Genomic DNA, 27,742 nt, shown 5'->3' with positions numbered 1-27,742 from the left:
TGGACTGCAGGCGGCGCTATACCGCTGCGCCACCGGGGCTGCCCTAAGTAATTTAATTTTAAATACACTTATTATCTATGCCCCTTTTTCCTCCCAATCCCCAAGACTGTAAGCTCCATGAGATCAGGCTTATTATATTTAGTGTAGTAGAAGCTCCTAGAATAATGCCTGGTACATGCTAGATCACCAAATATCTGTTGAATGTATGCATGAGTATTATTTTTAAAATTAAAAACATACAAAACAAGCCTGAGTATTTGAATCCCAACCCTAAGGAAGAAGTCCACAAAACGCCAGGCACAAGGTCCGTTTGCAGTGCTCCCCCTTCTCCAGCTTCCCAAGTCCCCCCAGGACACCTCCCCCAACTCCCCGCCCCCGGGGCCAACCACGCGCAGCTGCTCCCGGCGACGCCTCCTGCTGCCACTAGGAGACGCGCGAGCCGGGCCGTCCTCGAAGCACAAACCTAGTTGCACGTGACCCGCGCCGCATCCACGTGACCGGCGTCGCACCCGGTGGGCGTCACGTGACGGACTCAGCTTTCCGCCAATCGAGCGCGTTTCGGGGATTCTGCCCAGGACTCGGGCCGAAACTTAAAACGCCCCACTCTCCCGCCAGCCAAACGGCGCGGCTGCCTGCTTCCAGGGTAGCCGCGGTGTCTCTCAAAAGTCTTCTTCTAAAGCGGCTTAAGGAGGCACGGGCCTACAGCGCGTTCAGTCCCGGAAGTGACGTCTCCCAGAGGGGCCGGAAGTGGCAGTGGAGGGAGGGAAGATGGCGGAGGTGGTGAGTCCGGTGCCCGGGGCGGGGCGGAGGGAGCCAGGGGAGGTGGGTAGAACCCGAGGCCCCCCAGTAGCCGACCCTGGCGCCGCGCTGTCTCCCCAGGGGGAGATAATCGAGGGCTGCCGCCTGCCCGTGCTTCGGCGGAACCAGGACAACGAAGATGAGTGGCGTGAGTGACGTCGGGGGGCGGGGTTAAGGAACCTGAGGGCGAGGGGCGGGAGTCAACGGAACCCTCGGGAGGGGGTGGGGCCTCTATAATCCTGGGGCGGGCGGGGCGCCGATACCCAGGAGGGGCGTGGCCTTCTGCCGCTCCGAATGGGTAGGGCGGGGCTTGGAAAGGGGGCGGCACTTGGTGATTGAAGGGGGTTTGGGCGAAAGCCTCCAAGTCCTGGGGCTTAGGTATCGGCCTGACGGTGGAGATCAGGTCTTAGGAGGGTGAATTCTCCTCGCCTGGCTCCTCTAAGGCTCCTGCCTGTGTTGTTTCCACAGCCCTGGCCGAGATCCTGAGCGTGAAGGACATCAGTGGCCGCAAGCTTTTCTACGTCCATTACATTGACTGTGAGTCCTGGGCTGGGTGAGGTAGGGCTGCGGGGAGGGGTTGGGAAACAGTCTCTGGCATTCCTTCCTGAGCCATCCCCACTGCTACAGTCAACAAACGCCTGGATGAATGGGTGACCCACGAGCGGCTGGACCTAAAGAAGATCCAGTTCCCCAAGAAAGAGGCCAAGACCCCCACCAAGAACGGACTTCCTGGGTCTCGCCCCGGCTCTCCAGAGAGAGAGGTGGTGAGTAGGTCCCCTGCTTCACCTTTTCTCTCCTGCCTCCTACTTTTCTCATCTCTTGGCCTCAGGGGTTTTTGGATGGGTAGAAGTCTGCACCCTTCTACTCTGGCTTTAGCTTGCAAAAGGATGGGGGCCAAATTGTAGCTTCCAGAGTCCAGTAGCTGTTCCTGTGTCCTTGAGAGGGCAGAGGGTGGGACTTGATCATGCTGAGGGGCCCTACTCCCCTTTCCCATCCCACCACCATCCCCACCCTAGAGGAAGACCCTGGACCTATCTCTACAGCCGGCCTCCGCCCAGGCCAGCGGGAAGACCTTGCCAATCCCGGTCCAGATCACACTCCGCTTCAACCTGCCCAAGGAGCGGGAGGCCATTCCCGGTGGCGAGCCTGACCAGCCGCTCTCCTCCAGCTCCTGCCTGCAGCCCAACCACCGCTCAACGGTACCCTCAGCAATTCCAGGGACCTTGCTTTCCTCTGAGGTCCCACCTTCTCTACCGTCTGACCCACCTTTCTTGGTTTCTCTCTACAGAAACGGAAGGTGGAGGTGGTTTCACCAGCAACTCCAGTGCCCAGCGAGACAGCCCCAGCTTCAGTTTTTCCCCAGGTGAGTCCCCCAAACCCTTTTTTTCTTCCTCTTGTCTACTCTCTGGCAGCCCCGATCAGGCTCCTCTCACAACCCTCCTTTCTTGTTCTCATTATTTTACCTACAGAATGGATCGGCCCGTAGGGCAGTGGCAGCTCAGCCAGGACGGAAGCGAAAATCAAATTGCTTGGGCACTGACGAGGTAGGTCTGAGGAAGAGGGAAGCTAGGTGAAAAGGAGGAAATATAGGTAGCACAGAGAGTTTACTGATGGGTTTAAAAATAAACAAGAAGGGGCACCTGGCTGAGTCAGAAGAGTATGCCACTCTCGATCTTGGGGTTGTGAGTTCGAGCCCCACCTTGGGTGGAGATTATTAAAAAATAAATAAACTCGGGCAGTCCCGATGGCCCAGCGGTTTGGCGCCGCCTTTATCCCGCGGTATGACCCTGGAGACCCAGGATCGAGTCCCACGTCGGGTTCCCTGCATGGAGCCCGCTTCTCCCACTGCCTGTGTGTCTGCCTCTCTCTCTCTGTGTCTGTCATGAATAAATAAATAAAATCTTTAAAAATAGGGCAGCCCGAGTGGCTCAGCGGTTTAGCACTGTCTTCAGCCCAGGGTGTGATCCTGGAGACCGGCATCAAGTCCCATGTCGGGCTCCCTACATGGAGCCTGCTTCTCCCTCTGCCTATGTCTCTGCTTGTCTCTCTGTCTCATGAATAAATAAAATCTTAAAGAAAAAAAAAAACTTTAAAAATACATAAATAAGTAAACTTAAAAAAATAAACAAGAGGTGGTAGGCAGTGATGGTTTTTGGCAGGATTAGGAGCCAGGCAAAGCTGATTCAGATCAGTCATTGGTGATCTTTTTCAAAGTGCAATTGATAATTTACCTAGTTTCCCTTCCCTTATCTGGAAAGTGGGGAATACAATGTAGTACCAGCCTTTTTCTTCCTCTGCCATAGAGTTGTTGTTACACTTTGAAAATAAGGAAAGCTATGTAAGGGTTGTGTGAGCTGTCGGGTGTCCTGCTTGAGCTGTCTTCTGTAACCTGGTGTTTTCCACTGGGCCTGGGCAGGATTCCCAGGACAGCTCAGATGGAATACCGTCCGCTCCACGCATGACTGGCAGCTTGGTGTCTGACCGCAGCCACGACGACATTGTCACCCGGATGAAGAACATTGAGTGTATCGAGCTGGGCCGGCACCGCCTGAAGCCGTGGTACTTCTCCCCATACCCACAGGAACTTACCACATTGCCCGTCCTCTACCTCTGCGAGTTCTGCCTCAAATACGGCCGTAGTCTCAAGTGTCTGCAGCGTCACTTGGTATGAAGGGTCCAAGGAGGTTGCTTTACTACCATCCCCCACCCTGTCCCTGCCTCTGATCCTCCTCTCTTCCTCAGACCAAGTGTGACCTGCGACACCCCCCAGGCAATGAGATTTACCGCAAGGGTACCATCTCTTTCTTTGAGATTGATGGACGGAAGAACAAGGTCTGTGGCTGAGGGGCAGTGGGGAGTCATTGGCACTGGTGGTCTGGGGGAAGTTAAACGAGCAGCTTTTTCCTGCTCAGGAAAATACTAGGCAGTCTGGCCAACAGATTAGCTCATTCCATTTTTATTGAGTTTCTGCTGTGAGGTAGTTAGTGGGAGGTATAAAGATGACCAGTAATTAGAATCTTTGAGTTCACAGTTCATGGCAAAAACAGATCTGCCAACATCCACTCAGATCCCAGGGATAAGTGTCATGAAACAAAGGATGGGTTATCAGGACCCAGAGGTAGCCAGCAGTTTCACATAGGAGATGATCTTTGATCCTTAACATGAAGGATAAGATAGGTAAGGGAAGCCCAAGGAGTGGGGTTCTGAAGGGCAGTCGTGGATGTACAGATGGTGGGAAAGGTAAAGATCATTCTGGCTGAGAAGCAGAGAGGATGAGGCAAGGCTGTTCCAAGATACAGAGCTCAGGTGGGGAGAAGGTGGCCAGTTGGGGGAGGAGTAGGGGTCACTGCAGGTTTTGGGCTTCAAACCTGCCTTAGTCTGTGGGAAGGAAGAAGGGAGTAATCTGGACCGTTAAGACTGTGGGACCATTCCTGGGGCAAAGAGGGGGCAGTAAGGGAGAAGCAGGGCATCTTGAATTACAGGGTAGAGCTCTGGCCTGGGTGCTGAGGAAGCTCAAGGGAAGGAGGCTGCTTTCACTACTGTTCTGTGTGGACTTGGGCATCCTGATGGCCCAGCATCTGGCTAAAAAGTCATGCCTCATATGCAGAAAATGTGTATAGAGGTAAAGCAAAGCAGCAAGATGAATCCTTTTGGTGGGGAGACCCCTAAGGCAGTTACTTTCAGTTTCAGAACACCTGATCTCCATTGTAGGTTAGGAGATCAGTCTCCAGTATGTGTGACTGGAGGCGGGAGAGTTTTGTGGTTTTTATTTTTTATTTTTTTTTATTTTTATTTTTTTAGTTTTGTGGTTTTTAAAAGGTAGATTCCTAAGACTGTCACCAGGGTAGAGGTCCTCTCCTAAGCCTTGGCAGTGTCTTTCTAGACATGCCACAACCTACTGACTTTTGTTACTGCAGCAGAGAGCAGTGGAAACCCCCCAGACAAGACTTAGGGGGAGGTATGGGGAACAGGGGTAAACTTGCCCAGCTCACCAGCAAGACAGGAGGTCAGACACTATCACAGAGCTGGTACATGGGCTCCTTGACTCTGAGAATTAGCTCTGCCTGAGTAGGAGGGACAGCCTAATAGAACGGGTCAGGTGCCAGGGAGGAAGACTCATCATCTATCAGCCCTGGGTAAAGAAACCAAATGACCACATTTAAGACAGGGTACCCAGAGTGGTGACACGCCTTTTCCTTTGCAGAGTTATTCCCAGAACCTGTGTCTTTTGGCCAAGTGTTTCCTCGACCACAAGACATTGTACTATGATACAGATCCCTTCCTCTTCTATGTCATGACAGAGTATGATTGCAAGGGCTTCCACATCGTCGGCTACTTCTCCAAGGTGAGTGCTCATCCAGATCATCTCTTGGCCCTGCCCTGAGCTGTGTCCCCTCCTCACTCACCTTCCTCCCCTTTCCAGGAAAAGGAATCCACAGAAGACTACAATGTGGCCTGCATCCTGACCCTGCCTCCCTACCAGCGCCGGGGCTACGGCAAGCTGCTGATCGAGTTCAGTGAGTAGTACCTTTGCTCCCGGCCAGGGGCCCCGGGGTGGGTACATGCGGGCCCAGGCTCAGTGCCAGTGCTGCCATTGTGCCTCCCTTGTAGACAAGCTAGGTTGCTATGATTGTTAACCCTGCTGTCACCAGGGTAGCTGGCCAGAAATAAAGGTGGGACTCTCCCAAGGCTTTCTCCATTCTCAGGGCAACTACCCTGCTTGTCTGGGCTAGGTTTTCAGCTCCTCACTCTTCCTTGGGTGAGGTTCTAAGCACCACCCAACTTTTCACAAATCTGACTCATATGCTCCCATCCAGGGAGCCATCAGCAGAAACCAGGTGAGCCACTGTTGCTCATCTGCCTGGTTCTGTGCCACCATAGAAATTCCTAAGTGAGGACCAGTGCTTCATATGCCACCATACAAATTCCTGAGTGAGGACCAGTGCTTCATTATCCCAGCTGTAACCTGAGCCTTGCAGATAGTGGATGCTCAAAATGCTAAAGTGATGTTAACTCAGCAAAAATAAGGAAGCACTGATTTGTGTGGATTTGGTCTCTGCTCCTTGGATTCAGGCAGGTCAGTCTCTTAAAGCCCACAAGGGACTCTGCCCCTCATCATCCGTGAACTCTTCTATGTCCCCCACCCGCAAGGCCCCCTTTTGCTTCCCAGCATCTTACATCACTCCACTCAACTCACCACTCACTGAACCCTTGGGATAGTTAAGTTCTGACCTGAGAGACAGGAGGGAGCCTTAGCTGTTTGGTGAAGTCACAGTGGCTTGACTTGATAAGGTCATGATCCATTTGAGTTATTTTATTAATAGAATGATGCCAAGATGGGGTCACATTCTCAGGAAGCCCTCAGCCTGATATGTGGGCGGATACTTAAAATGAATCCAAGCCTTGAAGCTCAGACCTCCATGGAGATAGGATGTGGGCAAGGACACCAATGTGATGTGCTCACTTCTGCCCAGCAGGAGCAGACAGGTGCACTGGGAGTGCCCATTCCGGGCAGTTCTTGAGGGCAGGTGGATGTTCACTGGGGAGGGGCCAGGAGCTCCTTGCAGCTGGGGAGGCTGATGTGGCAGGATCCCACATGCACTGGCAGGCCCAGCAAAGTCAAGTAGGGACCCAGGTGTGCTCCCTTCCTCTTCCAGGCTTCCTTTCTCTAAAGCAGGAGCTTTTCTGTCCCTCTCCCCAGCAGGCTGCTTGGTGGAAGTCACAGAAGATTGGGCAAGACTAGCTGATAAAGATTGGGAGGGGTAGGCAAAAAGGGCTGTGAGCCTACATAGCTGTGACTGAGGGTGAAGAAGGGCTTATAGAGGTAATGAAGGACACCCCAGGACCCTGAGGGAGAGAATGAAGACTCTGCCAAGAGACACGAAGCCATATAGGATTTTGCACAGCCTGAGGGGCTCCCTAGGAACTGCCTGCTAGTGCCCAGTAATCAGCAGGGTAGAGGAGGACAGAGCAGTCGGAGAGTGCCTCTGGAGAGGTGAGTTACCTGCTGTGGAATGGCCGCCTTCTGACCTGGGAAGTACATTAGTGCCTCTCCTTGCTTCTTATCAACACCTAGTCAGGCCAGCCTGGTCCTGGAGCAGCCAATGCTCCCCAGGTCACAGCTAGGGGGACTGACTTGACTGCAAATCCAGACATCCTGAGGCCCAGACCACACGTGGGGGCTGCCTTCCCTTCTCACATACCCAGGAGATATGGTCTGGAATGATGAAAATCAGGCACTTGCCTTTCTTGTCATTTTCTCTGCACTTCCCTGGTTCCTGAGTTTTTCTCCAGGTGGATTATAGCTGTTCCTTTCAGTACCCTCCACAGCACAGAGATGAAGAGTGAATGCTCATTAGCTCTCTGGGGAAACAGACACAGCAGACTAGCTACGTATGTCAGGTCACAGAACTACCACATGGCAAGGGTGAGATGGGAACCAGGCAGTTTACTCCTGTAACCATATTCTGAAAGTTGCATGAAGGTGTGATCGCTTACCCACCCCTTCTTGCTGCCTTGCTGTAGGCTATGAACTCTCCAAAGTGGAAGGGAAAACGGGGACCCCTGAGAAGCCCCTCTCAGACCTTGGCCTCCTATCCTACCGAAGCTACTGGTCCCAGACCATCCTGGAGATCCTGATGGGGCTGAAGTCAGAGAGCGGGGAGAGGCCACAGATCACCATCAAGTGAGCCTGGCCCTACCTCTGACCCTGGGGGTGCATGGCATGGCCCATCCTCATTCCTGGGGCTCCTGGGGGCTTGGGGCAGAGAGGAAGGCCTCCAGAGGACCTGATCCTTGTCCTCCCACAGCGAGATCAGTGAAATCACCAGCATCAAGAAGGAAGATGTCATTTCTACTCTACAGTACCTCAATCTCATCAACTACTACAAGGTAGGGAGGCAGGCAGGGGGAGACGTGTGTGTAGGGCTGCAGAGTGTGCACCCCACATGGGCTGACCCTTCCGGTCCTATCTCCCATCCAGGGCCAGTATATCCTCACACTGTCTGAGGACATCGTGGATGGGCATGAAAGAGCTATGCTCAAGCGGCTCCTTCGAATCGACTCCAAGTGTTTGCACTTCACTCCCAAGGACTGGAGCAAGAGGGGAAAATGGTGACCAGGCACTGTCTATAGCAGTGGCAACAAAGCAGAACTGGGGCTGACAGCACATCCCACCCCCACCAGGGCCCCCAAGAGGCACACCAAGGGAGGTGGGGCTGAGGACAGCTTCATAAGGAGAGGACAGGCCTGGTAGGGGCTAGCTGCCCAGCACCAAGGCGAGCTCAGGGCTCAGGTCAACTCCAAGGTCAACTGGCTGCAGGTCTGGGCCTGCTATGAAGCAGGGACTGGACGGAGCCAAGCAGCTATGTACAGTGAGATGGGGGGTGGGTGCACTCTGTACAGAGGGCTAGTGGCTGTAAAAATTTCTTTTGTAAGGAGTTGGGAGGAGGGGTGGGTACTGGCAGCAAAATTCTGGCCTCTTGCCCTCACTGCTCCTTGGCAATAAATCATTTCTATAGACTGAGCCATGAAAGTTTCTTGTGGGAGAAGGGGTAGTGCCAGCTTAGAAGACTCCAAGGTGCCCACAAACTCGCAGGTGCTGTGAAGAGCTTGTTTATTGGGGTGATGGAATCAGTGGTTCCAAAATGAAGAGCTGGTTTATTGGGGTGAAGGAACCAGTGGCTTTCAATTTCAAGTTCCGGCTCTCAGTCTTCAGGCACCTGTGCGTGAATCTGCAACAGGAGTCACCTCTACTATTGGGTTTTTGACACACACTGGGTGGCCCACATACTCTGGGAGTGACCCAGCTACTCAGAATGACAACCCCTTCTAGACCAGTCAGAGGTAGGGAAGCGCCCCTGCCCCTGACCAGTCTAATCCAGTCAGACCCAGGCTCCTTGTACCCCATTGTACTCCCCGGCCCTGAAGCCCCAAGTCCACTCGGACAAGATTCTGGACAGTCCAGGGAATACCCTTGAAGGCACAAGGGAATGGATGGGGCCTGAAGAGTGAGGTCCCATCCCCCTACTCACCGCTGCGGCCAGACTGGGCCAGGTTAGGGCCCCGCGCACTTTGGCGTCCGGACCAGGAATGGTCTCCAGACCCCATAGCGTGAAGCGGCTGAAACTGGCGATGGCTCCGATAAACTGGTCCTGAGGAAGGGGCCCGGCTCAGCATGAGGGCCACCGCTGCCGCCCGCACCACTCTCCAGCCCTGCCCCTCCACCCCCGTGCTCACGAAGTCCCGCTCCAGCGCCTCGCGGGGTTCTGCCCGCTCCTGCTCCTCTCGCTCGTCACCCTCCGAGAAGTCCTTCTCCATCGACACCTCTCCCTGCTCCTCCATCGCCATCACGTATCCCACGAGGCCAGGAGGCACCACCACCTCCTCGCCTCGTAGTTTGCGGCCCCGAAACGACACTTCGAGTCCTGCAGAAGGCAGGCTCGGGACCTCGGTACGGGCTTGATTCAGGGCTTGCGGGGCAAGCCCCCCGGGGCCCTCCCGCCACCTCCGTTGGACCACGATCCCCAGGAGCCCTCGCGCCACTCCTCGCCGAGGAGAACGTGGCGTGGGCGCGGGGGTTGCCGGGAGTCGTAGTCCGGCGGTGAGCACTCACCGTCGGGACCCTGTCGAATGGCTGGGGTGAAGAAGCGGTCCACGGGGGCGGGCCGGTTAACTAGAACCTCGCAAGGCAGAAGATGCAGCGTGGCGCGAGCGGCGTCGCGCAGCGTGCCGGGGCGCAAGTGGACGCGGCACTTCTCGACTGCTGCCTCCTCGCTACTCTCCATTCTCCGCCGCCGATTCCGCTGCTCGGTGGCCAAGGCCAAAGCTGGCGCGTAAAGCGCGCGGAGCCTGTCGGGAGTCCGGGGACGCTCAGCTCAGAGCCTCCTGGGAAGCGTAGTCCTTCCTTGAGGCTCCTCTGAGCCTCTGCGAGCCCTGCCTCGATGTGTTCAAATCCCAGTCTTTTTTTCTTGAAAATGATTTTCAGGAGTACATTCTTATGGTAAAAAATCGAAACTATTCCGAAAAGTACTCTTTTTATGTTATTGGTAGGGAGAGTTGCTTGTTTGTTTTACTGGGGACATCACTTCCTCAAATGCGTTGAAGTTATTTTATCCGAGTTTGTGATTTGTTCTCCAAACTGACTTATTTTTTTTTGTAGTAGATTAATCAATCTTTTCTTCTTACGTCTTTTTTGTTTACGCAATACTATTTCTTTTTTGGTTTCTTAACTCTTTCCTAATGTTTATTTGTTCAGATACCCAAATTAAATATGTTTTGTCAAGTTCTTTCGTAAAACAAGAACAGACATAACTGGCAATTAAGTTTAAAATTGCATTTAATTTATAGATTTGAGAAAGTTAAACACACCTCCAGACATCCAGGTACTGGCCGTGGTGTTCTGTTAAACATGAACAATTTCACAGAGTATCAACATTGGACAAAGTCACTGCGTGATGTGAGGGATCAAGACAAAAACAAGATCACTCTATAGTCATGTGATCACCAACAAAGAGAGGAACATTGTCCAAACCACAAGAATGATGAAACATCGACCATGTTGGGAAATATAAGTGAACTTTACCAATTACAGCTTTAGCTTTTGTCTGGGTAAGATCTGTTAACATATCCCATCCTAGAAATACTTCCCCTTCTTGACAGTATCCAATCCAGAGAAAAACTCTGGCTTTCTTAAACCCTCCCCCAAATCACTTAGCGCAAGCCAAATCCTGTAAATCCTTTCTGAACACCATCTTACTGAGATGTCCAACAGTACAAGAGTAATAAACACGTCTGTTCAACTATAGATGTTTCCTGGTAGTCTTTGGCTGGAGGGTACTAACAGATTAGAGCGTCTTGCTGTAGTTTTCTATCAAGAATAAGATATATAATACCATTTGTTCTTTTTTTTTCTTTAATACCATTTATTCTTTTTTTAAAGATTATTTATTTATTTATTAATGAGAGAGAGAGAGAGAGAGGCAGAGACACAGGCAGAGGGAGAAGCAGGCTCCATGCAGGGAGCCCAACCTGGGACTTGATCACAGGTCTCCAGGATCAAGCCCTGGGCTGAAGGCAGCGCTAAACCACTGAGCCACCCTTATTCTTATCTCCTTTAATGTCTGCCTGTGCAACTCTAAAGTTGTTTTTTTGTTGTATATAATAGTTATGTATTTTATTTTTTTATTTTTATTTTTTTTTAAATTTTTATTTATTTATGATAGTCACAGAGAGAGAGAGAGAGAGAGAGAGAGAGAGAGGCAGAGACACAGGCAGAGGGAGAAGCAGGCTCCATGCACCGGGACCCCGATGTGGGATTTGATCCCGGGTCTCCAGGATCGCGCCCTGGGCCAAAGGCAGGCGCTAAACCGTTGCGCCACCCAGGGATCCCAATAGTTATGTATTTTATGTTTATTGCTAGGTAGTTTTTGTTTCCATTATAAATTAGATTTTTTCCATTTCATTTTATTTTGTTACTTTTAGAGACAGAGGAGTTGGGAAGGGCAGAGGGGAGAGACTTTTTTATTTATAAGAGAGAGGGAGAGAGAGAGCAGGGGGACAAGCAGAGGGAGAGAGACAGACTCCAAGATGAGCTCAGAGCCCAAGGTGGGGCTCAATCTCAAAACCCTTAGATCATGACCTAACCCAAAATGAAGAGTCGGTCACTTAACCAAGTGGGCCACCCTGGCGCCCCATTTTGCATTTTCTTTTTAACTATCAGTTATCTAAAGCAGAGGTTGGCAAATTTCACATATTATCTCCGTCACAATTACTCAACTTTGTTGTCGTAGCATTAAAACAACTATAGGGGAATCCCTGGGTGGCTCAGAGGTTTGGCGCCTGCCTTTGGCCCAGGGTGCGATCCTGGAGTCCCCGGATGGAATCCCGCATCGGGCTCCCTGCATGGAGCCTGCTTCTCCGTCCTCCTGTGTCTCTGCCTCTCTCTCTCTCTGTGTCTATCATAAATAAATAAATAAATAAATAAATAAATAAATAAATAAATAAATAAATAAATCTTTAAAAAATAAATAAAACAACTATAAACAATATGCAATACATAAGCATGGATGTCTTCCAGAAAAAAACTTTATTTGCAAAAACAAGAAGTGAGCTGGATTTGGTCTGCAGGCATAGTTTTCAGGAAAGCTGATGATTCTTACACATTAGTTTTTAAACCAGATAGGTACTGAATTCTTCTCTTATTTCTAAGAATTTTCACTTTACTTTCTTGGGTTGTCCAGAGTTAGTTCTTTCCACTTCCAAACAATGATAACTTTGCCTCCTCATTGCATTGTGTAATTTGTAGCGCTTTCTAGCACTTTCAGAACAATCTTACATGTTACTAGTATCAGGGGACATCCTTTTATTTTTCCTGAAATTTTCATGGGAATGCTTTGCTATTTCACCAATAATTGTGAAGCTACCTTTTGATTTGCTATATACTATACTACTAACTGTTTTTTAACTGTAGATGTTGGATTTTATTTTTGTATTTATTTTATGTATTTTTTTTTTAAGATTTATTTATGAGAGAGAGAGAGAGAGAGACAGGAGGAGGGAGAAGCAGGCTCCATGCCAGGAGCCCGATGCGGGACTCGATCCCGGGACTCCAGGATCGCGCTCTGGGCCAAAGGCAGGGGCTAAACCGCTGAGCCACCCAGAGATCCCCATATTTTTGTATTTATTATTCTGCAACTTTCCCATAGTCTGGATTCTAGTGATTGTGTTCCTACTTCTATGGTCATCTGTCCTACAAATTAGTAGTGAGATATAGAAGTTTCATCAGATTATTGGAGGGGGGGGCAAGACAATTTCAAGGGGTGGCGTCTTTTTCTGCCAGGGTTACATAATACCTCATCTCTTTTTTGTGAGGTTAGCAGTCATAGATGATCATCACCCAGATCCCTTCATTCATAGGGGCTACAAAACCAATATTCTAAGTCCATCATTCTTCTTTCACTGTCTATAATACTTCTCTAAAGACCACTCCCCCTCATCAACTACCTGGTTGATAGAGTAATTTTAAGAAAAGCAAAATAAATGCTTGATACTTTCCTTTTTATATATATATATACTTTTGGGATCCCTGGGTGGCGCAGCGGTTTGGCGCCTGCCTTTGGCCCAGGGTGTGATCCTGGAGACCGGGGATCGAATCCCACATCAGGCTCCCGTTGAATGGAGCCTGTTTCTCCCTCTGCCTGTGTCTCTGCCTCTCTCTCTCTGTGAGACTATCATAAATAAATAAAAATTAAAAAAAAACATATATATATATATATACTTTCCTTTTATTTCCGTTTTTAAAATGGTAAGTTGTTTCCCTGGCATGCTCCAACTGTGACCTTTTAAAAAAATATTAAGTAATAGATTTTAACATTTTGATATAATTTAGCTAACTGTGGTTATTATTCTTTTTTTAAAGATTTATTTATTAAGATTCATTCTAGAGCAGGAGAGGAAGAGGGAGAGAGAGGGAGTCTTTTTTTTTTTAGATTTTTTTAAATTGTTGGGGATCCCTGGGTGGCGCAGAGGTTTAGCGCCTGCCTTTGACCCAGGGCACGATCCTGGAGACCTGGGATCAAACCCCACGTCGGGCTTCCTGCATGGTGCCTGCTTCTCCCTCTGCCTATGTCTCTGCCTCTCTCTCTCTCTCTCTGTGTGACTATCATGAATAAATAAATAAAATCTTAAAAAAAAATAAAAAAGAAATAAAGAAATAAATTGTTCATCATGATGATTTGATACATGTATACACTGTGAGAGAGTTCCTCCCATCCAGTTAAGTAACACTTCCATCACCCCACATGTTTATTGTTATAAATATATATAATTTATATACATATAATATATAATTATATGTTATATATTAAGAGTATATAATGGTAACTATTGTATTTTATATACTTATTAATTATTGATTCAAATTCTTTCATAGATATGAGTCAATTCAGATAATCTATTTCTTCTAGTTTTCTTGCTTTGTATCATTCAAGGAATTGGTCTATTTCTTTTTTTTAAGATTTTACTTATTTATTCATGAGAGAAACAGAGAGAGAGGCAGAGACACAGGCAGAGGGAGAAGCAGGCTCCATGCAGGGAGCCCGATGTGGGACTCCAGCCCTGACCTGGGATCACGCCCTGAGCCGAAGGCAGACGCTTAACTGCTGAGCCACCCAGGTGCCCCGGAATTGGTCTATTTCATTTAAGTTATCAGATTGTGGACATAGAGTTGCTTGTAATATTTCTTTATTATCCCTTTAATGGCTGTGGGATCAGTAGTGATGACTCTTCTTTTATTTATGGTATTTGTCATTTCTGTCCTCTCTTTTTTTCTTAGTCTGACTAGAGGCTTATCAATTTTTACTGATTTTCATGAAATCAGCTTTTGGTTTCATTGATGCTCTCTGTTGATTTCCTGCTTTTGATGTCATTGGTTTCTGCTCTGATTTTTGTTATTGTTTCCCCTTTGCCTGCTTTAGGCTTATGTTACTCTTCCTTCTCTAGGTTCCTAAAGCAGCAGCTTAGATTATTGATTCGTAGAGATTTCTTCTTTTCTAATATGTGTATTTAATGCCAGGAACCTCACTCTAAGTTTAACTTTTACTGAATTCCACAGATTTGGGCAAGTTATATTCTATTTTCGTTTAGTTCAAGATATTTTAAAATTTTTCTCAAGACTTCTTTGACCCATGGGTTATTTAGGAGCGTGTTGCTTAATTTCCAAATATTTGGAAACTTTTTTTTTGTAAAGATTTTATTTATATATTCATGAGAGACACACAGAGAGAGGCAGAGATATAGGCAGAGGGAGAAGCAGACTCCCTGTGGGGAGCCCGATGCAGGACTTGATCCCAGGACTCCAGGATCACACCCTGAGCCAAAAACAGATGCTCAACTGCTGAGCAACCCAGGCGTCCCTATTTGGGAACTTTCCAGCAATATTTCTGTCATTGATTTCTAATTTAATTCATTCAGTCCAAGAACAGATTTCTATTCTTTTAAATTCATTAAGGTGTATTTTATGGCCCCAAATGTGATCTTTCCTGGTGAATATTCCATGTGCAATTGAGAAGAACATGTATTCTGCTGCTGTTGGATGCAATACTCTATCATCTATAAATATTCTATAATCTACAGAAGTATTATATAATTAAATCCAGTTGATTAGGGATGCCGGGGTGGCTCAGTATGATCATCTGCCTTTGGCTTGGGGCATGATCCCGGGGTTCTGGGAAGGAGTCCCACATCAGGCTCCCTGCGAGGAGCCTGCTTCTCCCTCTGCCTCTGTGTGTGTGTGTGTGTGTGTGTGTCTCTCATGAATAAATAAATACAATCTTAAAAAAAAAATCCAGTTGAGGGCACCCCGGGTGGCTCAGCAGTTTAGCGCCACCTTCAGCCCAGGGTGTGGCCCTGGAGACCCAGATCCAGTCCCATGTCTGGCTCCCTGCATGGAGCCTGCTTCTCTCTCTCTCTCTCTCTCTCTCTCTCTCTCATGAATAAATAAAATCTTTAAAAAGTCCATTTGATTAATGGTACTGTTCAGTTCAACTACATAATTACTGATTTTCTGCTTGCTGGTCTGGCAGTTACTGACAAAAGGGTATTGAAGTCTCCCACAAGCAGTGCATTTGTCTATCTCTCCTTTCAGTTTTGTCAAGTTTTTGCCTCACATGCCTCATCAGGGGCAGAGGAGAGGGAGAGAGAAACCCAAGCAGACTCCACACACAGCATGGATCCTGATGCAAGGCTCAATCTCACGACCCTGAAATCATGACCTGAGCTGAAATCAAGACCAGACCCTTAACTATCTTTGCCACCTAGGTGTCCCTGCCTCATATGTTTAGATGCTCTGTGGTTGGGTGCATCGAATACACATTAAAGAGTGTTAGGTCTTGGAAAATTGACTCCTTTATCATTCTATGATGCCCCTCTTTATCCCTTATAAACATCCTTGTTCTGAAGCCTGCTTTGTCTGAAATTAACATAGCTAGTCCAGCTCTCTTTGGATCAGTGTCAGCATGGTGTATCCGTCTTACTCTCCCTGTGTCTTTATATTTGAAGTGGGTCTCTTGTAGACAGCATATAGTTGGGTCTTTTTTTTTTTTATTCATGCTGACAGTCTCTGTCTTTTAATTGGTGTACTCATGATGAAAGTGATTATTATTGATACAGTTGGATTAATATGAACCATGTTTTTACTGTTTTATTTGTGGCACTTTAAAAAAACATTCCTCTTTCTGCCTTATCAGACTTTATTTTATATTTATATTTATATTTTTAAAAAATTTTTGTAGAATATCCCTGTTTGGGTTTGCCTGATGTTTTCTCCCAACTGAATTGAAGATATTTAATTTTGGCAAAAATATCACAGAAGTGCTACTATGCCCTTCTCTACCAACACATATCACTGCATTTTTTTAAAAAAGATTTTATTTGGAAGTAACCTCTACACCCAATGTGGAGCTCAAACCCACAACCCCGAGATCAAGAGTTGAACCCTCGTCAGACTGAGTCAGCCAGGCACTCCATCAATACCCTTATTACCAGTATGTTAACTCCAATCACTTGGTGAAGGTGGTGACTGCAGAGTCCTCTCCTTTAGAGTTACTATGTTTTATAAATAATAAGTGTCTTATATGGAAGTATTTTGAGACTATGCAAATAATCTGTCCCTTATCACACGTTTTCCACTATTTAAGAATTCTCTGGTAAAAAAAAAAAAAAAAAAAAAAAAAAAAAGAATTCTCTGATGATTGCCTGAAACTATTACTACTATGGTGTTTGCCTGGTGGTGATTTTCTTTTTCAGACATTCCTTCTACATTGATTAATTGGAATTCTAGAGCTGTCCATTCTCATTTATTCATTCAGTTACTTATATCAACATGGGCTCAAGGATATTTACTCATTCTAATGGTTTTAATCTATTGTTATTAGGTTCTTACTTAACTCATTCCAGGCTTGGCCACTGGGAGCTCCTTCAAATTCACTTCCTTCATACTTTGAACAAGTCACCATCATTAGGAAATTTCATAATGATGAATAGTTCACACACCATAAAATTCACCCCTTTAAAGTATAAAGTCTAGTCATTTTAGTATATTCACAAGATAATGAAACCACCACAATGATCCAATTCCAGAATATTTTCATCATGCTAAAAGGAAATGCCATTTCCACTTGTAGCCACTTCTTGTTTTCCCTTCCTCCAGTCTCTGGCTGCCATTAATTTATTTCCTGTCTTCATGGATTTGCCTAGTCTGAAGATTCATAAAAATGATCTCTTATAGTATATGGCTTTTTGTTTCTCGCTTCTTTTACTTAGCACAATGTTTTCAAGGTTCCTCCATGCTGTAGAAGGTGTCAGGTCTTGTTCCTTTTTATGGATGAATAATATTCGTATTTTGTTTATCCATTCATTTATCAATGCCCATTGGGTTGTTCCCACATTTTAGTCATTATGAATAATGCTACAACCACAGGCTGTGTGGATTAAACAACAGAAATCTATTTTCTATTTTCTCTATTTTTTTTTCAAATCCATGCAGGTCTTTACTCCCTTAATCTTATCCCAGGTAAAACCCAAAGAAATCAATATATGAAATAGTAGGAACTCAAAAAATATTAGAGTCAGAAATTCAGCTGTATTTTTCTATCAGTGAAGCAATCTTAGATCAAGCTAAGAGAAAACAGTTTGTCTCTACTCGTCATATGCATTATTTATAATATGCTAAGTACTATCCTGGTGTTATAATTATGTGATGGGCTAAACTAAAGCAACCCCCAAATCTCAAGTAACATAAAAAGAAAGAAAGAAAACAACTTAATGCTTATAAGTTGCATACACAATTCTTAAATATAAAATTTCAGTGTTGCTCTTCTAGGAGAATCATAACGCTTAAAAACAACCTCTAGGGCAACCCACGTGGCTCAGTGGTTTAGTGGCTCAGTGGTTTAGCTCCGCCTTTGGCCCAGAGCCTGATCCTGGAGACCCGGGATCAGTCCCGCGTTGGGCTTCCTGCATGGAGTCTGCTTCCTCCTCTGCCTCTCTCTCTCATGATTCAGCAATTGCACTACCAGGTATTTATCCCAAAGATACAGATGTAGTGATTCTTTTTTTTTTTTTTTTTTTTTGCATTTCAGAAATTTTAATAGTTTTATTTGGCAAAGAGAAGCCTAAGAATTTTTTTAAAAACATTTCGAGAGGGAACATCCTTTTACCATAAAATAAATTTGTGTGATTTGGGAGGACAAATTTCAAATGTATATTTTTTGATAAATGTGCCAATTTTACAATTAATACAAAAAAGATAAAGTTAGTTGAAATATTTTTAAAATGTAAAAACCAGTCCAGGCAACGTAACTATACAATCTTGCTGTAAAAGTACTTGTATCAAATTCTGCCCAAAATATGTATGCAATATAGTAAATTTTAGTTCTTCAAATCATTCTTCACTGCCGGCCGGCTTTGCCATTTTCTGTTGTCTCCATTCCATTTTCCTCTTTAAGATGTTGATATAATTCAGCTCTGTTATTAACAGAGTTCAAACGTCCAGCAAGGGGCCATCAAGGTTGGTTTCTGATGACAGCTTTTTTCCTGGCTTGTAGATGGCCACCTTCTCACTGCATCCTTGCATGTTCTCTCTCTGTGCTTTGCATTTGACTCACATTTCCCTAATGACTTATGCTGAGCATCTTTTCATATGTTTTTTGGCCATTTATATATTTTCTTTGGAGAAATATCTACTCTAGTCCTTTGCACATTTTATTTTTTCTTTGCACATTTATTGTTTTTTAAAGATTTTATTTATTCATGAGACAGAGAGAGAGAGATTGAGAGAGAGAGAGAGAGAGAGGCAGAGACACAGGCAGAGGGAGAAACAGGCTCTACGCAGGGAGCCCGATGTAGGACTCGATTCCAGGTCTCCAGGATCAGGCCCTGGGCTGAAGGCGACGCTAAACCGCTGAGCCACCCGGGCGGCTCATTTCTTTGCACATTTAAAAAAATATTTTATTTATTTATTTGAGAGAGAGAGAGAGAGAGAGAGAGAGAGAATATGAAAGGGGGAGGGGCAGAGAGAGAAGGAGAAGCAGAGTCCTCATTGAGCATGGAGCCTAACTCAAGGCTCTATCTCAGGACCCTGAGATCATGACCTGAGCCAAAGTCAGCTGCTTAGCCCATGGAGCCACCCAGGCACCCACCTTTGCACGTTTTTTTATTGGGTTGTTTGTCTCTTTGTTGTTGAATTGTAATAGAACTTTAAAAAAAAATATTTTATTTATTTATTTGACAGAGAGGGAGAGAGAGGAGGGAGGGAGAGAGAGGGAGGGAGGGAGAGAGAGGGAGGGAGGGAGAGAGAGGGAGGAAGGGAGGGAGAGGGAGCACAAGCAGGGGGAGGGGCAGAGAGAAGGAGAAACAGACTCCCCACTGAGCAGGGAGCCAGACACCGGGCTCCATCCCAGGATCCCAGGATAATGACCTGAGCCAAACACTTAACCAACTGAGTCACTCAGGTGCCCCATAATATAATTCTTAATATATGTTGCTATTATAACCTTATCAGATACATGATTTGCAAATATTTTCTGTTCTGTGGGTTATCTTTTCACTTTCCTGATAGTGTCTCTATCAATTGATGTACAAGTTTTAGAATTTTCAGTGAAGTTCAATTTACCTATGTTCCTGCTTATGTTTTTTAGTGTCATATCTAAGAAACCATTGCCAAGGGACACCTGGGTGGCTCAGTGGCTGAGCGCTTGCCTTTGGCTCAGGGTGTGATCCCAGAGTCTCTGGATGGAGTCTCACATCGGACTCCCCACAGGTAGCCTGCTTCTCCCTCTGCCTCTCTCATGAATAAATAAATAAAATCCTTAAAAAAATAAAATTCAGTCTTTCAATCCATAAACATGGATTGCCTTCCCATTATTTACATCTTCGTTCATTTCTTTCAGAAATGTGTTATATTTTCAATGTGCAACTCCTGCATTTTCTTTATCAGATTTATTTTGAAGTATTTTATTCTTTCTGATGCTACCATAAATGGAATTTTTTCTTAATTCCATTTATGGATTGTTCATTGCTAGTGTATAGAGTTCAACAGACATCCTTGAGATCTACTATACTGATTATTATGTTGTTTATGTCTTATTTTCATTCCTTATTTTTGTCCCTCTTCTTCATTTGTCTTACACCAAGTGTGATGAATTAAAATCTCCTGTAATTAGTGTATTTCCATCTATATTTATTTGCATCCTCTGTAGTTTTTATATCTTAAAAGTGTTTACTGGGTTGTCTGGCTCAGTTAGAAGAGTGTGTGAATTTGATTTTAGGTTTGTGAGTTTAAGCCCCACATTGGGTGGAGAGATTACTTAAAAAGAGAAAGTTTGCTGTGCTATTTGGTGCATAAATATTGATAAATGTCACAGCTTGGTTGTAAATTATGGCTTATAATGTTTAAAAGTGCTTCTTTTGTCATGTCTAATACTTTGCAAATTGAATTCTACTTTGTTTTATATCAGGGGCATTACTTCTGATTTTTTATTGTTTCCATGTGCCTGTATACCTTTGTTTGTCCTCTTATCTTTAGTTTCTCTGAATCATGTTGCTCTAAGTGTTTCTCTTATAGATAACGTATTGTTGGGTCTTGCTATTTGAACCAAGTTAAGAACTTTCTAAGAATAGGTGAGTTAAGCCTTACATTTACATTTCTCAATATAATAGGCATGTTTGGTCTTAACTCTCTGTCATAATATTTTATATTATGTTTGTTATATTTGATTTTTTTTTTCCGCCAAGATTTTTTAAAACTCAAATTAGTTAGCATATGGTGTAGTAGTAGTTTCAGAGTAGAATCTAGTGACTCATCACTTACATATAACTCCAGTGCTCATCACAACAAGTGCCCTCCTTTAATTCCCATCACCTTTAGCCCATCCCCCACCTGTCTCCCCTCCAGCAACCTTCAGTTTATTTTCTACAGTTAAGAGTCTCTTGGGATTTGCCTCACTCTCTGTTTTTATCTGATTTTTCTTTCCCTTCCCCTGTGTTCATCTCTTTTGTTTCTTAAATTCTACATACATACAAGTGAAATTATATGGTATTTGACTTTCTCTGACTGACTTATTTCGCTTAGAATAATGTGTTCTGGGCAGCCCCAGTGGCTCAGTGGTTTAGCGCCGCCTTCAGTCCAGGGCATGATCTTGGAGACCCGGGATCGAGTCCACGTCAGGCTCCCTGCATGGAGCCTGCTTCTCCCTCTGCCTCTTTTTCTCTGTCTCTGTCTCTCATGAATAAATAAATAAAATCTTTAAAAAAAAAAAAAAAGAGTAATGTATTCTAGTTTCATCCACATCATGGATTTTTTTTTCCTATACAAAAATCTTTAACATTTAAAAGAATCACATGTTCATCCTGACAGTTTTACCAGGCTTGGCCACCCAAGCCTGCTTTTGTGCCACCCAGTAAGTTACACACAAACATAGGTACTTGGAAGGTTATCGCCTACCTGTTGCAATGATGTGGTCAAGGTGAAGTGGTCATTCTCCCCACAGCCACACCCCAACTTGCAAATGGCAATAGTTCATTTTTTTAATGGCTGAGTAATATTTCATTGTATATATCTACCACATCTTCTTTATCCACTCCTCAGCCAGTGGACATTTCAGCTCTTTCCATACTTTGGCTATTATTAATAATGCTGCTATAAACATTGGGGTGCAGGTGCCTCTTCAAATCAGTATTTATGTATCCTTTGGATAAATACCTGGAAGTGCAATTGCTGGGTCATAGGGTAGTTCCATTTTTTAAATATTTATTTATTTATTTATTTATTTATTTATTTATTTATTTGAGAGAGAGCAGGAGGAGGGGCAAAGGGAGAGGGAGAGAGAGAATCTCAAGCAAACTCCCTGCTAAGCATGGAGTCTGATGTGGGGCTCAATTTCACAACCCCAAGATCATGACTTGAGCCAAAATCAAGAGTCGGACACTTAACTAACTGAGCCTCCCAGGCACCCTGGATAGTTGTATTTTTAACTTTTTGGGGAACCACCATTCTGTTTTTCAGAGTGACTGCACCAGCTTTCATTCTCACAAACAGTGCAGGAAGGTTCCTCTTTCTCCACATCCTCGCCAACATCTATTGTTTCCTGAGTTGTTATTTTCAGCCATTCTAACTGGTAGGAGGTGGTATCTTATTGTGGTTTTGATTTGTATTTCCCTGATGCCAAGTGATGTGGAGCATTTTTTTATGTCTGTTGGCCATCTGTATGTCTTCTTTTTTTTTAATTTTTATTTATTTATTCATGAGAGACACAGAGAGAGAGGCAGAGACATAGGCAGAGGGAGAAGCAGGCTTCCTGCGGGGAGCCCAATGTGGGACTTGATCCTAGGACCCTGGGATCATGACCTGAGCAGAAGGCAGATGCTCAACCACGGAACCATCGAGGTGCCCCATCTCTATGTCTTCTTTGGAGAAATGTCTTTTCATGTCTTCTGCCCATTTCTTAACTGGACTATTTATTTTTTGGATGTTGAGTTTGATAAGTTCTTTATAGATTTTGTATACTAGCCATTTATCTGATGGTCATTTGCAAATGTATTCTCCCATTCTGTTGGTTGCCTTTTAGTCTTGTTGATTATTTCCATAACTGTGCAGAAGCGTTTTATCTTTTTAAATTTTATTTATTTATTTATTCATGAGAGACACACACACACACAGAGGCAGAGACAGAGGCAGAGGAGAAGCAGGTTCCATGCAGGGAGCCTGATGCAGAACTTGATCCAAGGACTCCTCCAGAATCACATCCTGGGCTAAAGGCAGGCACTAAAGTGCCAACCCACCCAGGGTTCCCCTTTTTATCTTGATGAAGTTCCAGTAGTTCAATTTTGCATTTCATTCAGTAGCTTCATTCTTTTGCATGTTGCTGTCCAATTTTCCCAACACCATTTGTTGAAGAGACTGTCCTTTATCCATTGAACATTCTTTCCTACTTTGTCAAAGATTACTTGACCTTATAGTTCTGGGGCTGTTTCTGAGTTGTCTATTCTGTTCCACTGATCTATGTGTCTGCTTTTGTGCCAGTACCATACTGTCTTGAGGACTGAAGCTTTGTAATACAGCTTAAAGTATAGGATTATGATGTCTTCAGCTTTGGTTTTCTTTTTCAACATCACTTTGGTTATTCAGGATCTTTTCTGGTTCTGAAATTTCTCTATGATCTGTATATTCTTTGGTATATTTTTATTTTTAAAAATATTTTATTTATTTATTCATGAGGGACAGAGAGAGAGAGAGAGAGAGAGAGAGAGGCAGAGACACAGGCAGAGGGAGAAGCAGGCTCCATGCAGGGAGCCCGACGCGGAACTCGATCCCAGGACTCCAGGATCACGCCCTGGGCCAAAGGCAGGCGCTAAACTGCTGAGCCACCCAGGGATCCCCTGATATATTTTTAAAAGAACTTATTTATATATTTATTTAGAAAGTGAAAGTGCAAGTGGGGGGAAGGGGTAGAGGCAGTGGGGGAGAGAAAATCTCAAGTAGACTCCACAATGAGCATGGAGCCCACCATGAAGCTTGCTCTCATGACCTTGAGATCATGACCTGAGCTAAAATCAAGAATTGAATGCTCAACCAACTGAGCCACCCAGGCACCTCTTCTTTGATCTTTATTTTATGGGCAGCCCCAGTGGCCCAGTGATTTAGTGCTGCCTGTAGCCCAGGGCATGATCCTGGAGACCCTGGATCGAGTCCCGCGTTGGGCTCTCTGCATGGAGCCTGCTTCTCTCTCTGCCTCTCTCTCTCTCTTTCTGCATCTGTATGAATAAATAAATAAAAATCTTTAAAAAACAAAAATATTGTCTGATCTTTATTTTATAAGATAAATAGGAAGGCTTATATTTTTGTTCTAGTGTTTACTGTTATATTTATACCTTTTTAAAAAACTTCAGTTTCAAAACTCTATGTGGCTTATCTGTTTTGAAAATGGTTTTGAAATTGAGGATTTTTATTTTTTTTTAATTTTTATTTATTTATGATAGTCACACACACACACACACAGAGGCAGAGACATAGGCAGAGGGAGAAGCAGGCTCCATGCACCGGGAGGGAGCCCGACGTGGGATTCGATCCCGAATCTCCAGGATCGCGCCCTGGGCCAAAGGCAGGCGCCAAACCGCTGTGCCACCCGGGGATCCCAAAATTGAGGATTTTTAAAGGTATAAATAGAAAAAGCAAACACTACAACAAAAATATAAGCCTTCCTATTTATCGGTAAGGGTCCAACCAGGAGAGAAATCACACAGTAATTTGAATAGGAGAAGTTTAATATAAAGAATTATCAACTTTAACAGGGGACTGAAGTAGCAAGGCATTGCCCAGTAATAGGAAAAGAGAACTGCAAAGAGCATAGAAGAGTACAGAAATACCAGATATAAGAAGTAGCTCTCCTCACCCCCCATTTACGGCAAGGCCGTACCTGGAGGAGCACCTCCCTTCCTAACCACAAGTCTGAGATCCAGATCCAGTTGGACAAAGCATGCCTGTGGTTCACAGTGTGAAGAGAAGTTTCTGTGGGCTGTGCTGGTAGAATTTGCTGGAAAACCATTCTGTAGGGGGCCAGGGAAGGCTGTTTATGGGGAGGGGTCTCACTGCAGATACTCTGCTGCAAAACTGTCCAAGGAAAGGTGCTGGGAAGCTGCTGGCTGCTGGCGGCTGCTGACTGTCATGCACTATAGGAGGCTGGTGCTGGCAAAGCCTTGGGTGCTAGAGCTGCTTGATGCCTGTGGCCTTGGGTACTGGAGAAGCTTCCGGAGATAATCTAGTGAGTCCATCAAAGGTGGAAGGAAAACTCCCTTCTGCAATGGCTCCTCTGCGCCCTCTGCTGACAAAGCTTAGTAATGAGCCAGAAGCAAAGCCCAATATTTAAAGGGCCCAGATTTATTTTCACAGAGCAGCCCATAAGAGTGACTCAAGAGCTGAGAGTCACTCATACAACCATTAGTGAGCTTTACCCTCTTTTCCTCTCTTCCTCTCTTCTTCTCCCATGCTTTTAATTACATTAATTATCGCAATATATAATATTTCTACTTATTTACCCTCATGCCACCTTTGTTTTAGCCTTAGGCCTTTTTTTTTTAAGATTTTATTTATTTATTCATGAGAGACAGAGAGAGAGAGAGAGAGAGAGAGGCAGAGACAGAGGTAGAGGGAGAAGCAGGCTCCATGCAGGGAGCCCGACGTGGGACTTGATCCCAGGTCTCCAGGCTGGGCCTGGACCAAAGGCGGTGCCAAACCGCCAAGCCACCGGGGTGCCCACCTTAGGTCCTTTATATATATATTCTTCAGCTCTTGGTTGGATGAAGTGCATTTTCTATCAGATTGGCTCATCGGTGCAGAATTATAGAATTACTTGTTAAAAAACAGAAAACTGTTTCATATGACCTTGATACTTGAAGAACAACTTTTTGAATATAAAATCCTTGGTTCACACTTTAGAAAATAGAACGTTAAAAAAAAATGCTGTCCCATTGCTGTATTATATGTCGGTTGGCTTTTTAAAATCTGATGCCATTATGATTATTTTGCCTTTGTAAGTTATTTGTTCTTTCTTCCTGAAGATCTTGAGTTGTTTGTTAGAGAGAGAGAGAGAGAGAGAGAGAGAGAGGGCACGGGAGCCAGCATGGGAAGGGGCAGAGGGAGAGAAAGAGAATTTTAAGCATGCGCCATGCCCAGTCCAGAGCCTGACCTCACCGAGATCATGACCTGAGTTGAAATCAAGAGTTGGATGCTTAACCAATTGAGCCACCCAGGCATCCCTTTGAGAATTCTTTTTTTTTTTTTTTTGAGAATTCTTTTTAAAAAATATTTTGAAATTGGGATGTCTGGGTGGCTCAGCGGTTAAGCATCTGCCTTCAGCTCAGGGTGTGATCCTGGGGTCCTGGGATCCTGGGATTGAGTCGTGTCTCCTCCCCAGCCCCATTGGGCTCCTCCCTCTGCCTGTGTCTCTGCCTCTGTGTGTCTCTCATGAATGAATAAATAAAATCTTTAAAAAATATTTTGAAATCTAATAGTTTTATGAGGATATGTCTCAACATTGGTTGTTATGGGTTAATTTTTCAAGGTTCCCAGCAGTTCCTTTCAATTTGCAAATCTGTTGCTCTTGGAAAGTTTTCTTATATGTTAAATATCAGCTCTGGTTCATTGTTTGGTTTTTCTTCTGGGACTCCAATAATACAAATAGAATTTCTTCTTTGACAATCTTCTGCTACCATTATTTTGTTCTGACTTCTACTTCTTTATCTCATTTTTATTCTCTTCTTTGTTTCTCTGTCTTTCTTCAGTGCCCCTTATTATACATTTATTTGAGTCCATTTTCCCTTGGGCATCTTATAATGTAATCTGTATTTCTAGATAATAGTCTGTTTCTTCCGTTTCTCTCCTGAGTTCAATCAACCTCCTTCATTCTTTCCTAGGTCTTATCTATTTCTATTTAAAAATTTTCTCATCGTAAATTTTGTATATCTTCAAACACTTGTTTTGAGTATATTTAGTTATGTTTAGAGTGCTGTGTTCAGCTTTTTTCTGCTTTGAGGCTGTTTATTCGGGGGTGTGTGTAAAATTTCCTTGGTTGATATGTAATGAAATACATTTTTTGATATTTTGCAATAACTCCGTATGAACTTGCTAATCTTTTCTTGCTAATTTCTGTGGTGCTGGGTGTTTTATCCTTACTTTACTGATCCCTCTTCTGCCAATACTGCGAAGTCCAGATGCTTTCATGGATTTGTTTGGAGAGTGGGGAAAGAGTTGTGTGTCCTTTGATTTTGTCCTTTGTCTAGCAGAGCCATGACATTTCTCCATTTGCTTCCCCTTTGACAGCCAAATATCTAAGATACTTCTTTCTTCCTTTTTGCCTGGTGCTCTCCCCAAATCTGTGTGTTTCAAAGACCATTGCTCAAATCACCATGTACTTTGAAATCCATCCCTTGTAGTCAAAGCTCTGACCTCTCCAGACATGTTTTCACATTTTCAGACTTCAGGTGGACTCCGTCTTTCTATGAGGTCTTCCATCAAGCATAGGCCATCACTAGCTCCCCTCTTCTCTTCTGGTTTCTCTGCCAGTCTGCCCAGGGCCCTGCAGGGTGAGGCTGGGCAAGGATGTGGGAGATGGTGCGCTGTCACTTGTTTCTGTTTGTTTTTACTTACTGGTACTTTTAAGTTTGAGCATTGTATCTTCAAGTTATACTAAGGGTTACTTGGTTTTATGTAAATGTATCTTGCTCTTCTCTTTATTCCATATTATTTTGGGGAGGGGGAGAGATGGGAACCTGCACTGCTACCATTATTGTATCAAGCAATCTGAAGTCTCTCTCAAAATATCTGCTTCTCATCCCTCCAGCTCTGGGCCTTGCTAGTTTGGAGTCCTTGGTACCCAAGCATGAATGCTGATGGACACAGCAGTAGTTCTTTTGAACTGGAAGGGAAGACTGCTACCTTGTCGTTTTGCCTTTTTCGTGCCTTGGAAACAACAGCTCCAGAAGGATGATTGGTCCTGGTGATCAGTGAAGAAACTGTTGCTGCCACACAATGGAAGCAGAATCCCAGGACTGCCAGACCCAGCGATAACATTCACTCAACAAACTAAAGACACTCAGTACAAGCAGACTTACCAAGGACTCACGTCTCTCAGGGATGAAGGCCACTTTACTAGATAAAGAGCCTTGAAGGTTAAAAAAAAATAGAGTGGATTGTAGGAGAAACAAGTTATAAATACGTCTAGGACTGAGAGATAAAATACAAGATGCCCAATTACATCTGAATTTCTTAGAAACTCTTTTCTTTTGGAAGAAGTTTGTCCTAATGTTTGGGACATACTGATACTAAAAAATTATTTGTTGTTTCTTTGAAGTTAACGGGACGTGCTGTACAATATTCTTATTTGCTAAAGCC

At 44.7% G+C, this 27,742-nt stretch overlaps 2 protein-coding genes across 8 annotated transcripts; one reads left to right on the top strand and one right to left on the bottom strand.

The window, feature by feature from the left end:
* Positions 1-524: 524 nt before the first annotated feature.
* KAT5 (lysine acetyltransferase 5) lies at positions 525-8,323 on the top strand. 5 transcript variants are annotated; one of them, XM_038563908.1, is made up of 14 exons: positions 526-780; positions 880-946; positions 1,267-1,335; positions 1,426-1,562; positions 1,842-1,997; positions 2,087-2,161; positions 2,268-2,342; positions 3,215-3,463; positions 3,541-3,630; positions 5,003-5,143; positions 5,222-5,315; positions 7,324-7,483; positions 7,608-7,689; positions 7,781-8,323. In XM_038563908.1, exons 1-14 carry the CDS (start codon positions 769-771, stop codon positions 7,913-7,915), a joined length of 1,542 nt encoding a protein of 513 aa, XP_038419836.1. In that variant the 5' UTR covers positions 526-768; the 3' UTR covers positions 7,916-8,323. The 5 variants fall into 5 exon arrangements, with proteins under 5 accessions (XP_038419834.1, XP_038419836.1, XP_038419835.1 ...); XM_038563907.1 differs by having other exon boundaries at positions 1,815-1,997; XM_038563906.1 differs by having other exon boundaries at positions 525-946.
* RNASEH2C (ribonuclease H2 subunit C) lies at positions 6,091-9,658 on the bottom strand. Of its 3 annotated transcripts, XM_038563912.1 has the most exons (5): positions 9,413-9,658; positions 9,037-9,224; positions 8,832-8,951; positions 7,043-7,161; positions 6,091-6,541 (listed from the first exon to the last, which is right to left on the bottom strand). In XM_038563912.1, exons 1-4 carry the CDS (start codon positions 9,582-9,584, stop codon positions 7,051-7,053), a joined length of 591 nt encoding a protein of 196 aa, XP_038419840.1. In that variant the 5' UTR covers positions 9,585-9,658; the 3' UTR covers positions 6,091-6,541; positions 7,043-7,050. The 3 variants fall into 3 exon arrangements, with proteins under 3 accessions (XP_038419840.1, XP_038419839.1, XP_038419841.1); XM_038563911.1 differs by having other exon boundaries at positions 6,091-7,161; XM_038563913.1 differs by lacking the exons at positions 6,091-6,541; positions 7,043-7,161 and adding an exon at positions 8,397-8,531 and having other exon boundaries at positions 9,413-9,653.
* Between the last annotated feature and the right edge of the window lie 18,084 nt (positions 9,659-27,742).

The sequence above is a fragment of the Canis lupus genome, chromosome 18 (genome assembly GCF_011100685.1).
Source record: "Canis lupus familiaris isolate Mischka breed German Shepherd chromosome 18, alternate assembly UU_Cfam_GSD_1.0, whole genome shotgun sequence".
Taxonomy (NCBI): domain Eukaryota; kingdom Metazoa; phylum Chordata; class Mammalia; order Carnivora; family Canidae; genus Canis; species Canis lupus.
The sequence above is the reverse complement of the archived record's forward strand: the minus strand, read 5'-3'. Positions and strand labels throughout refer to the sequence as shown.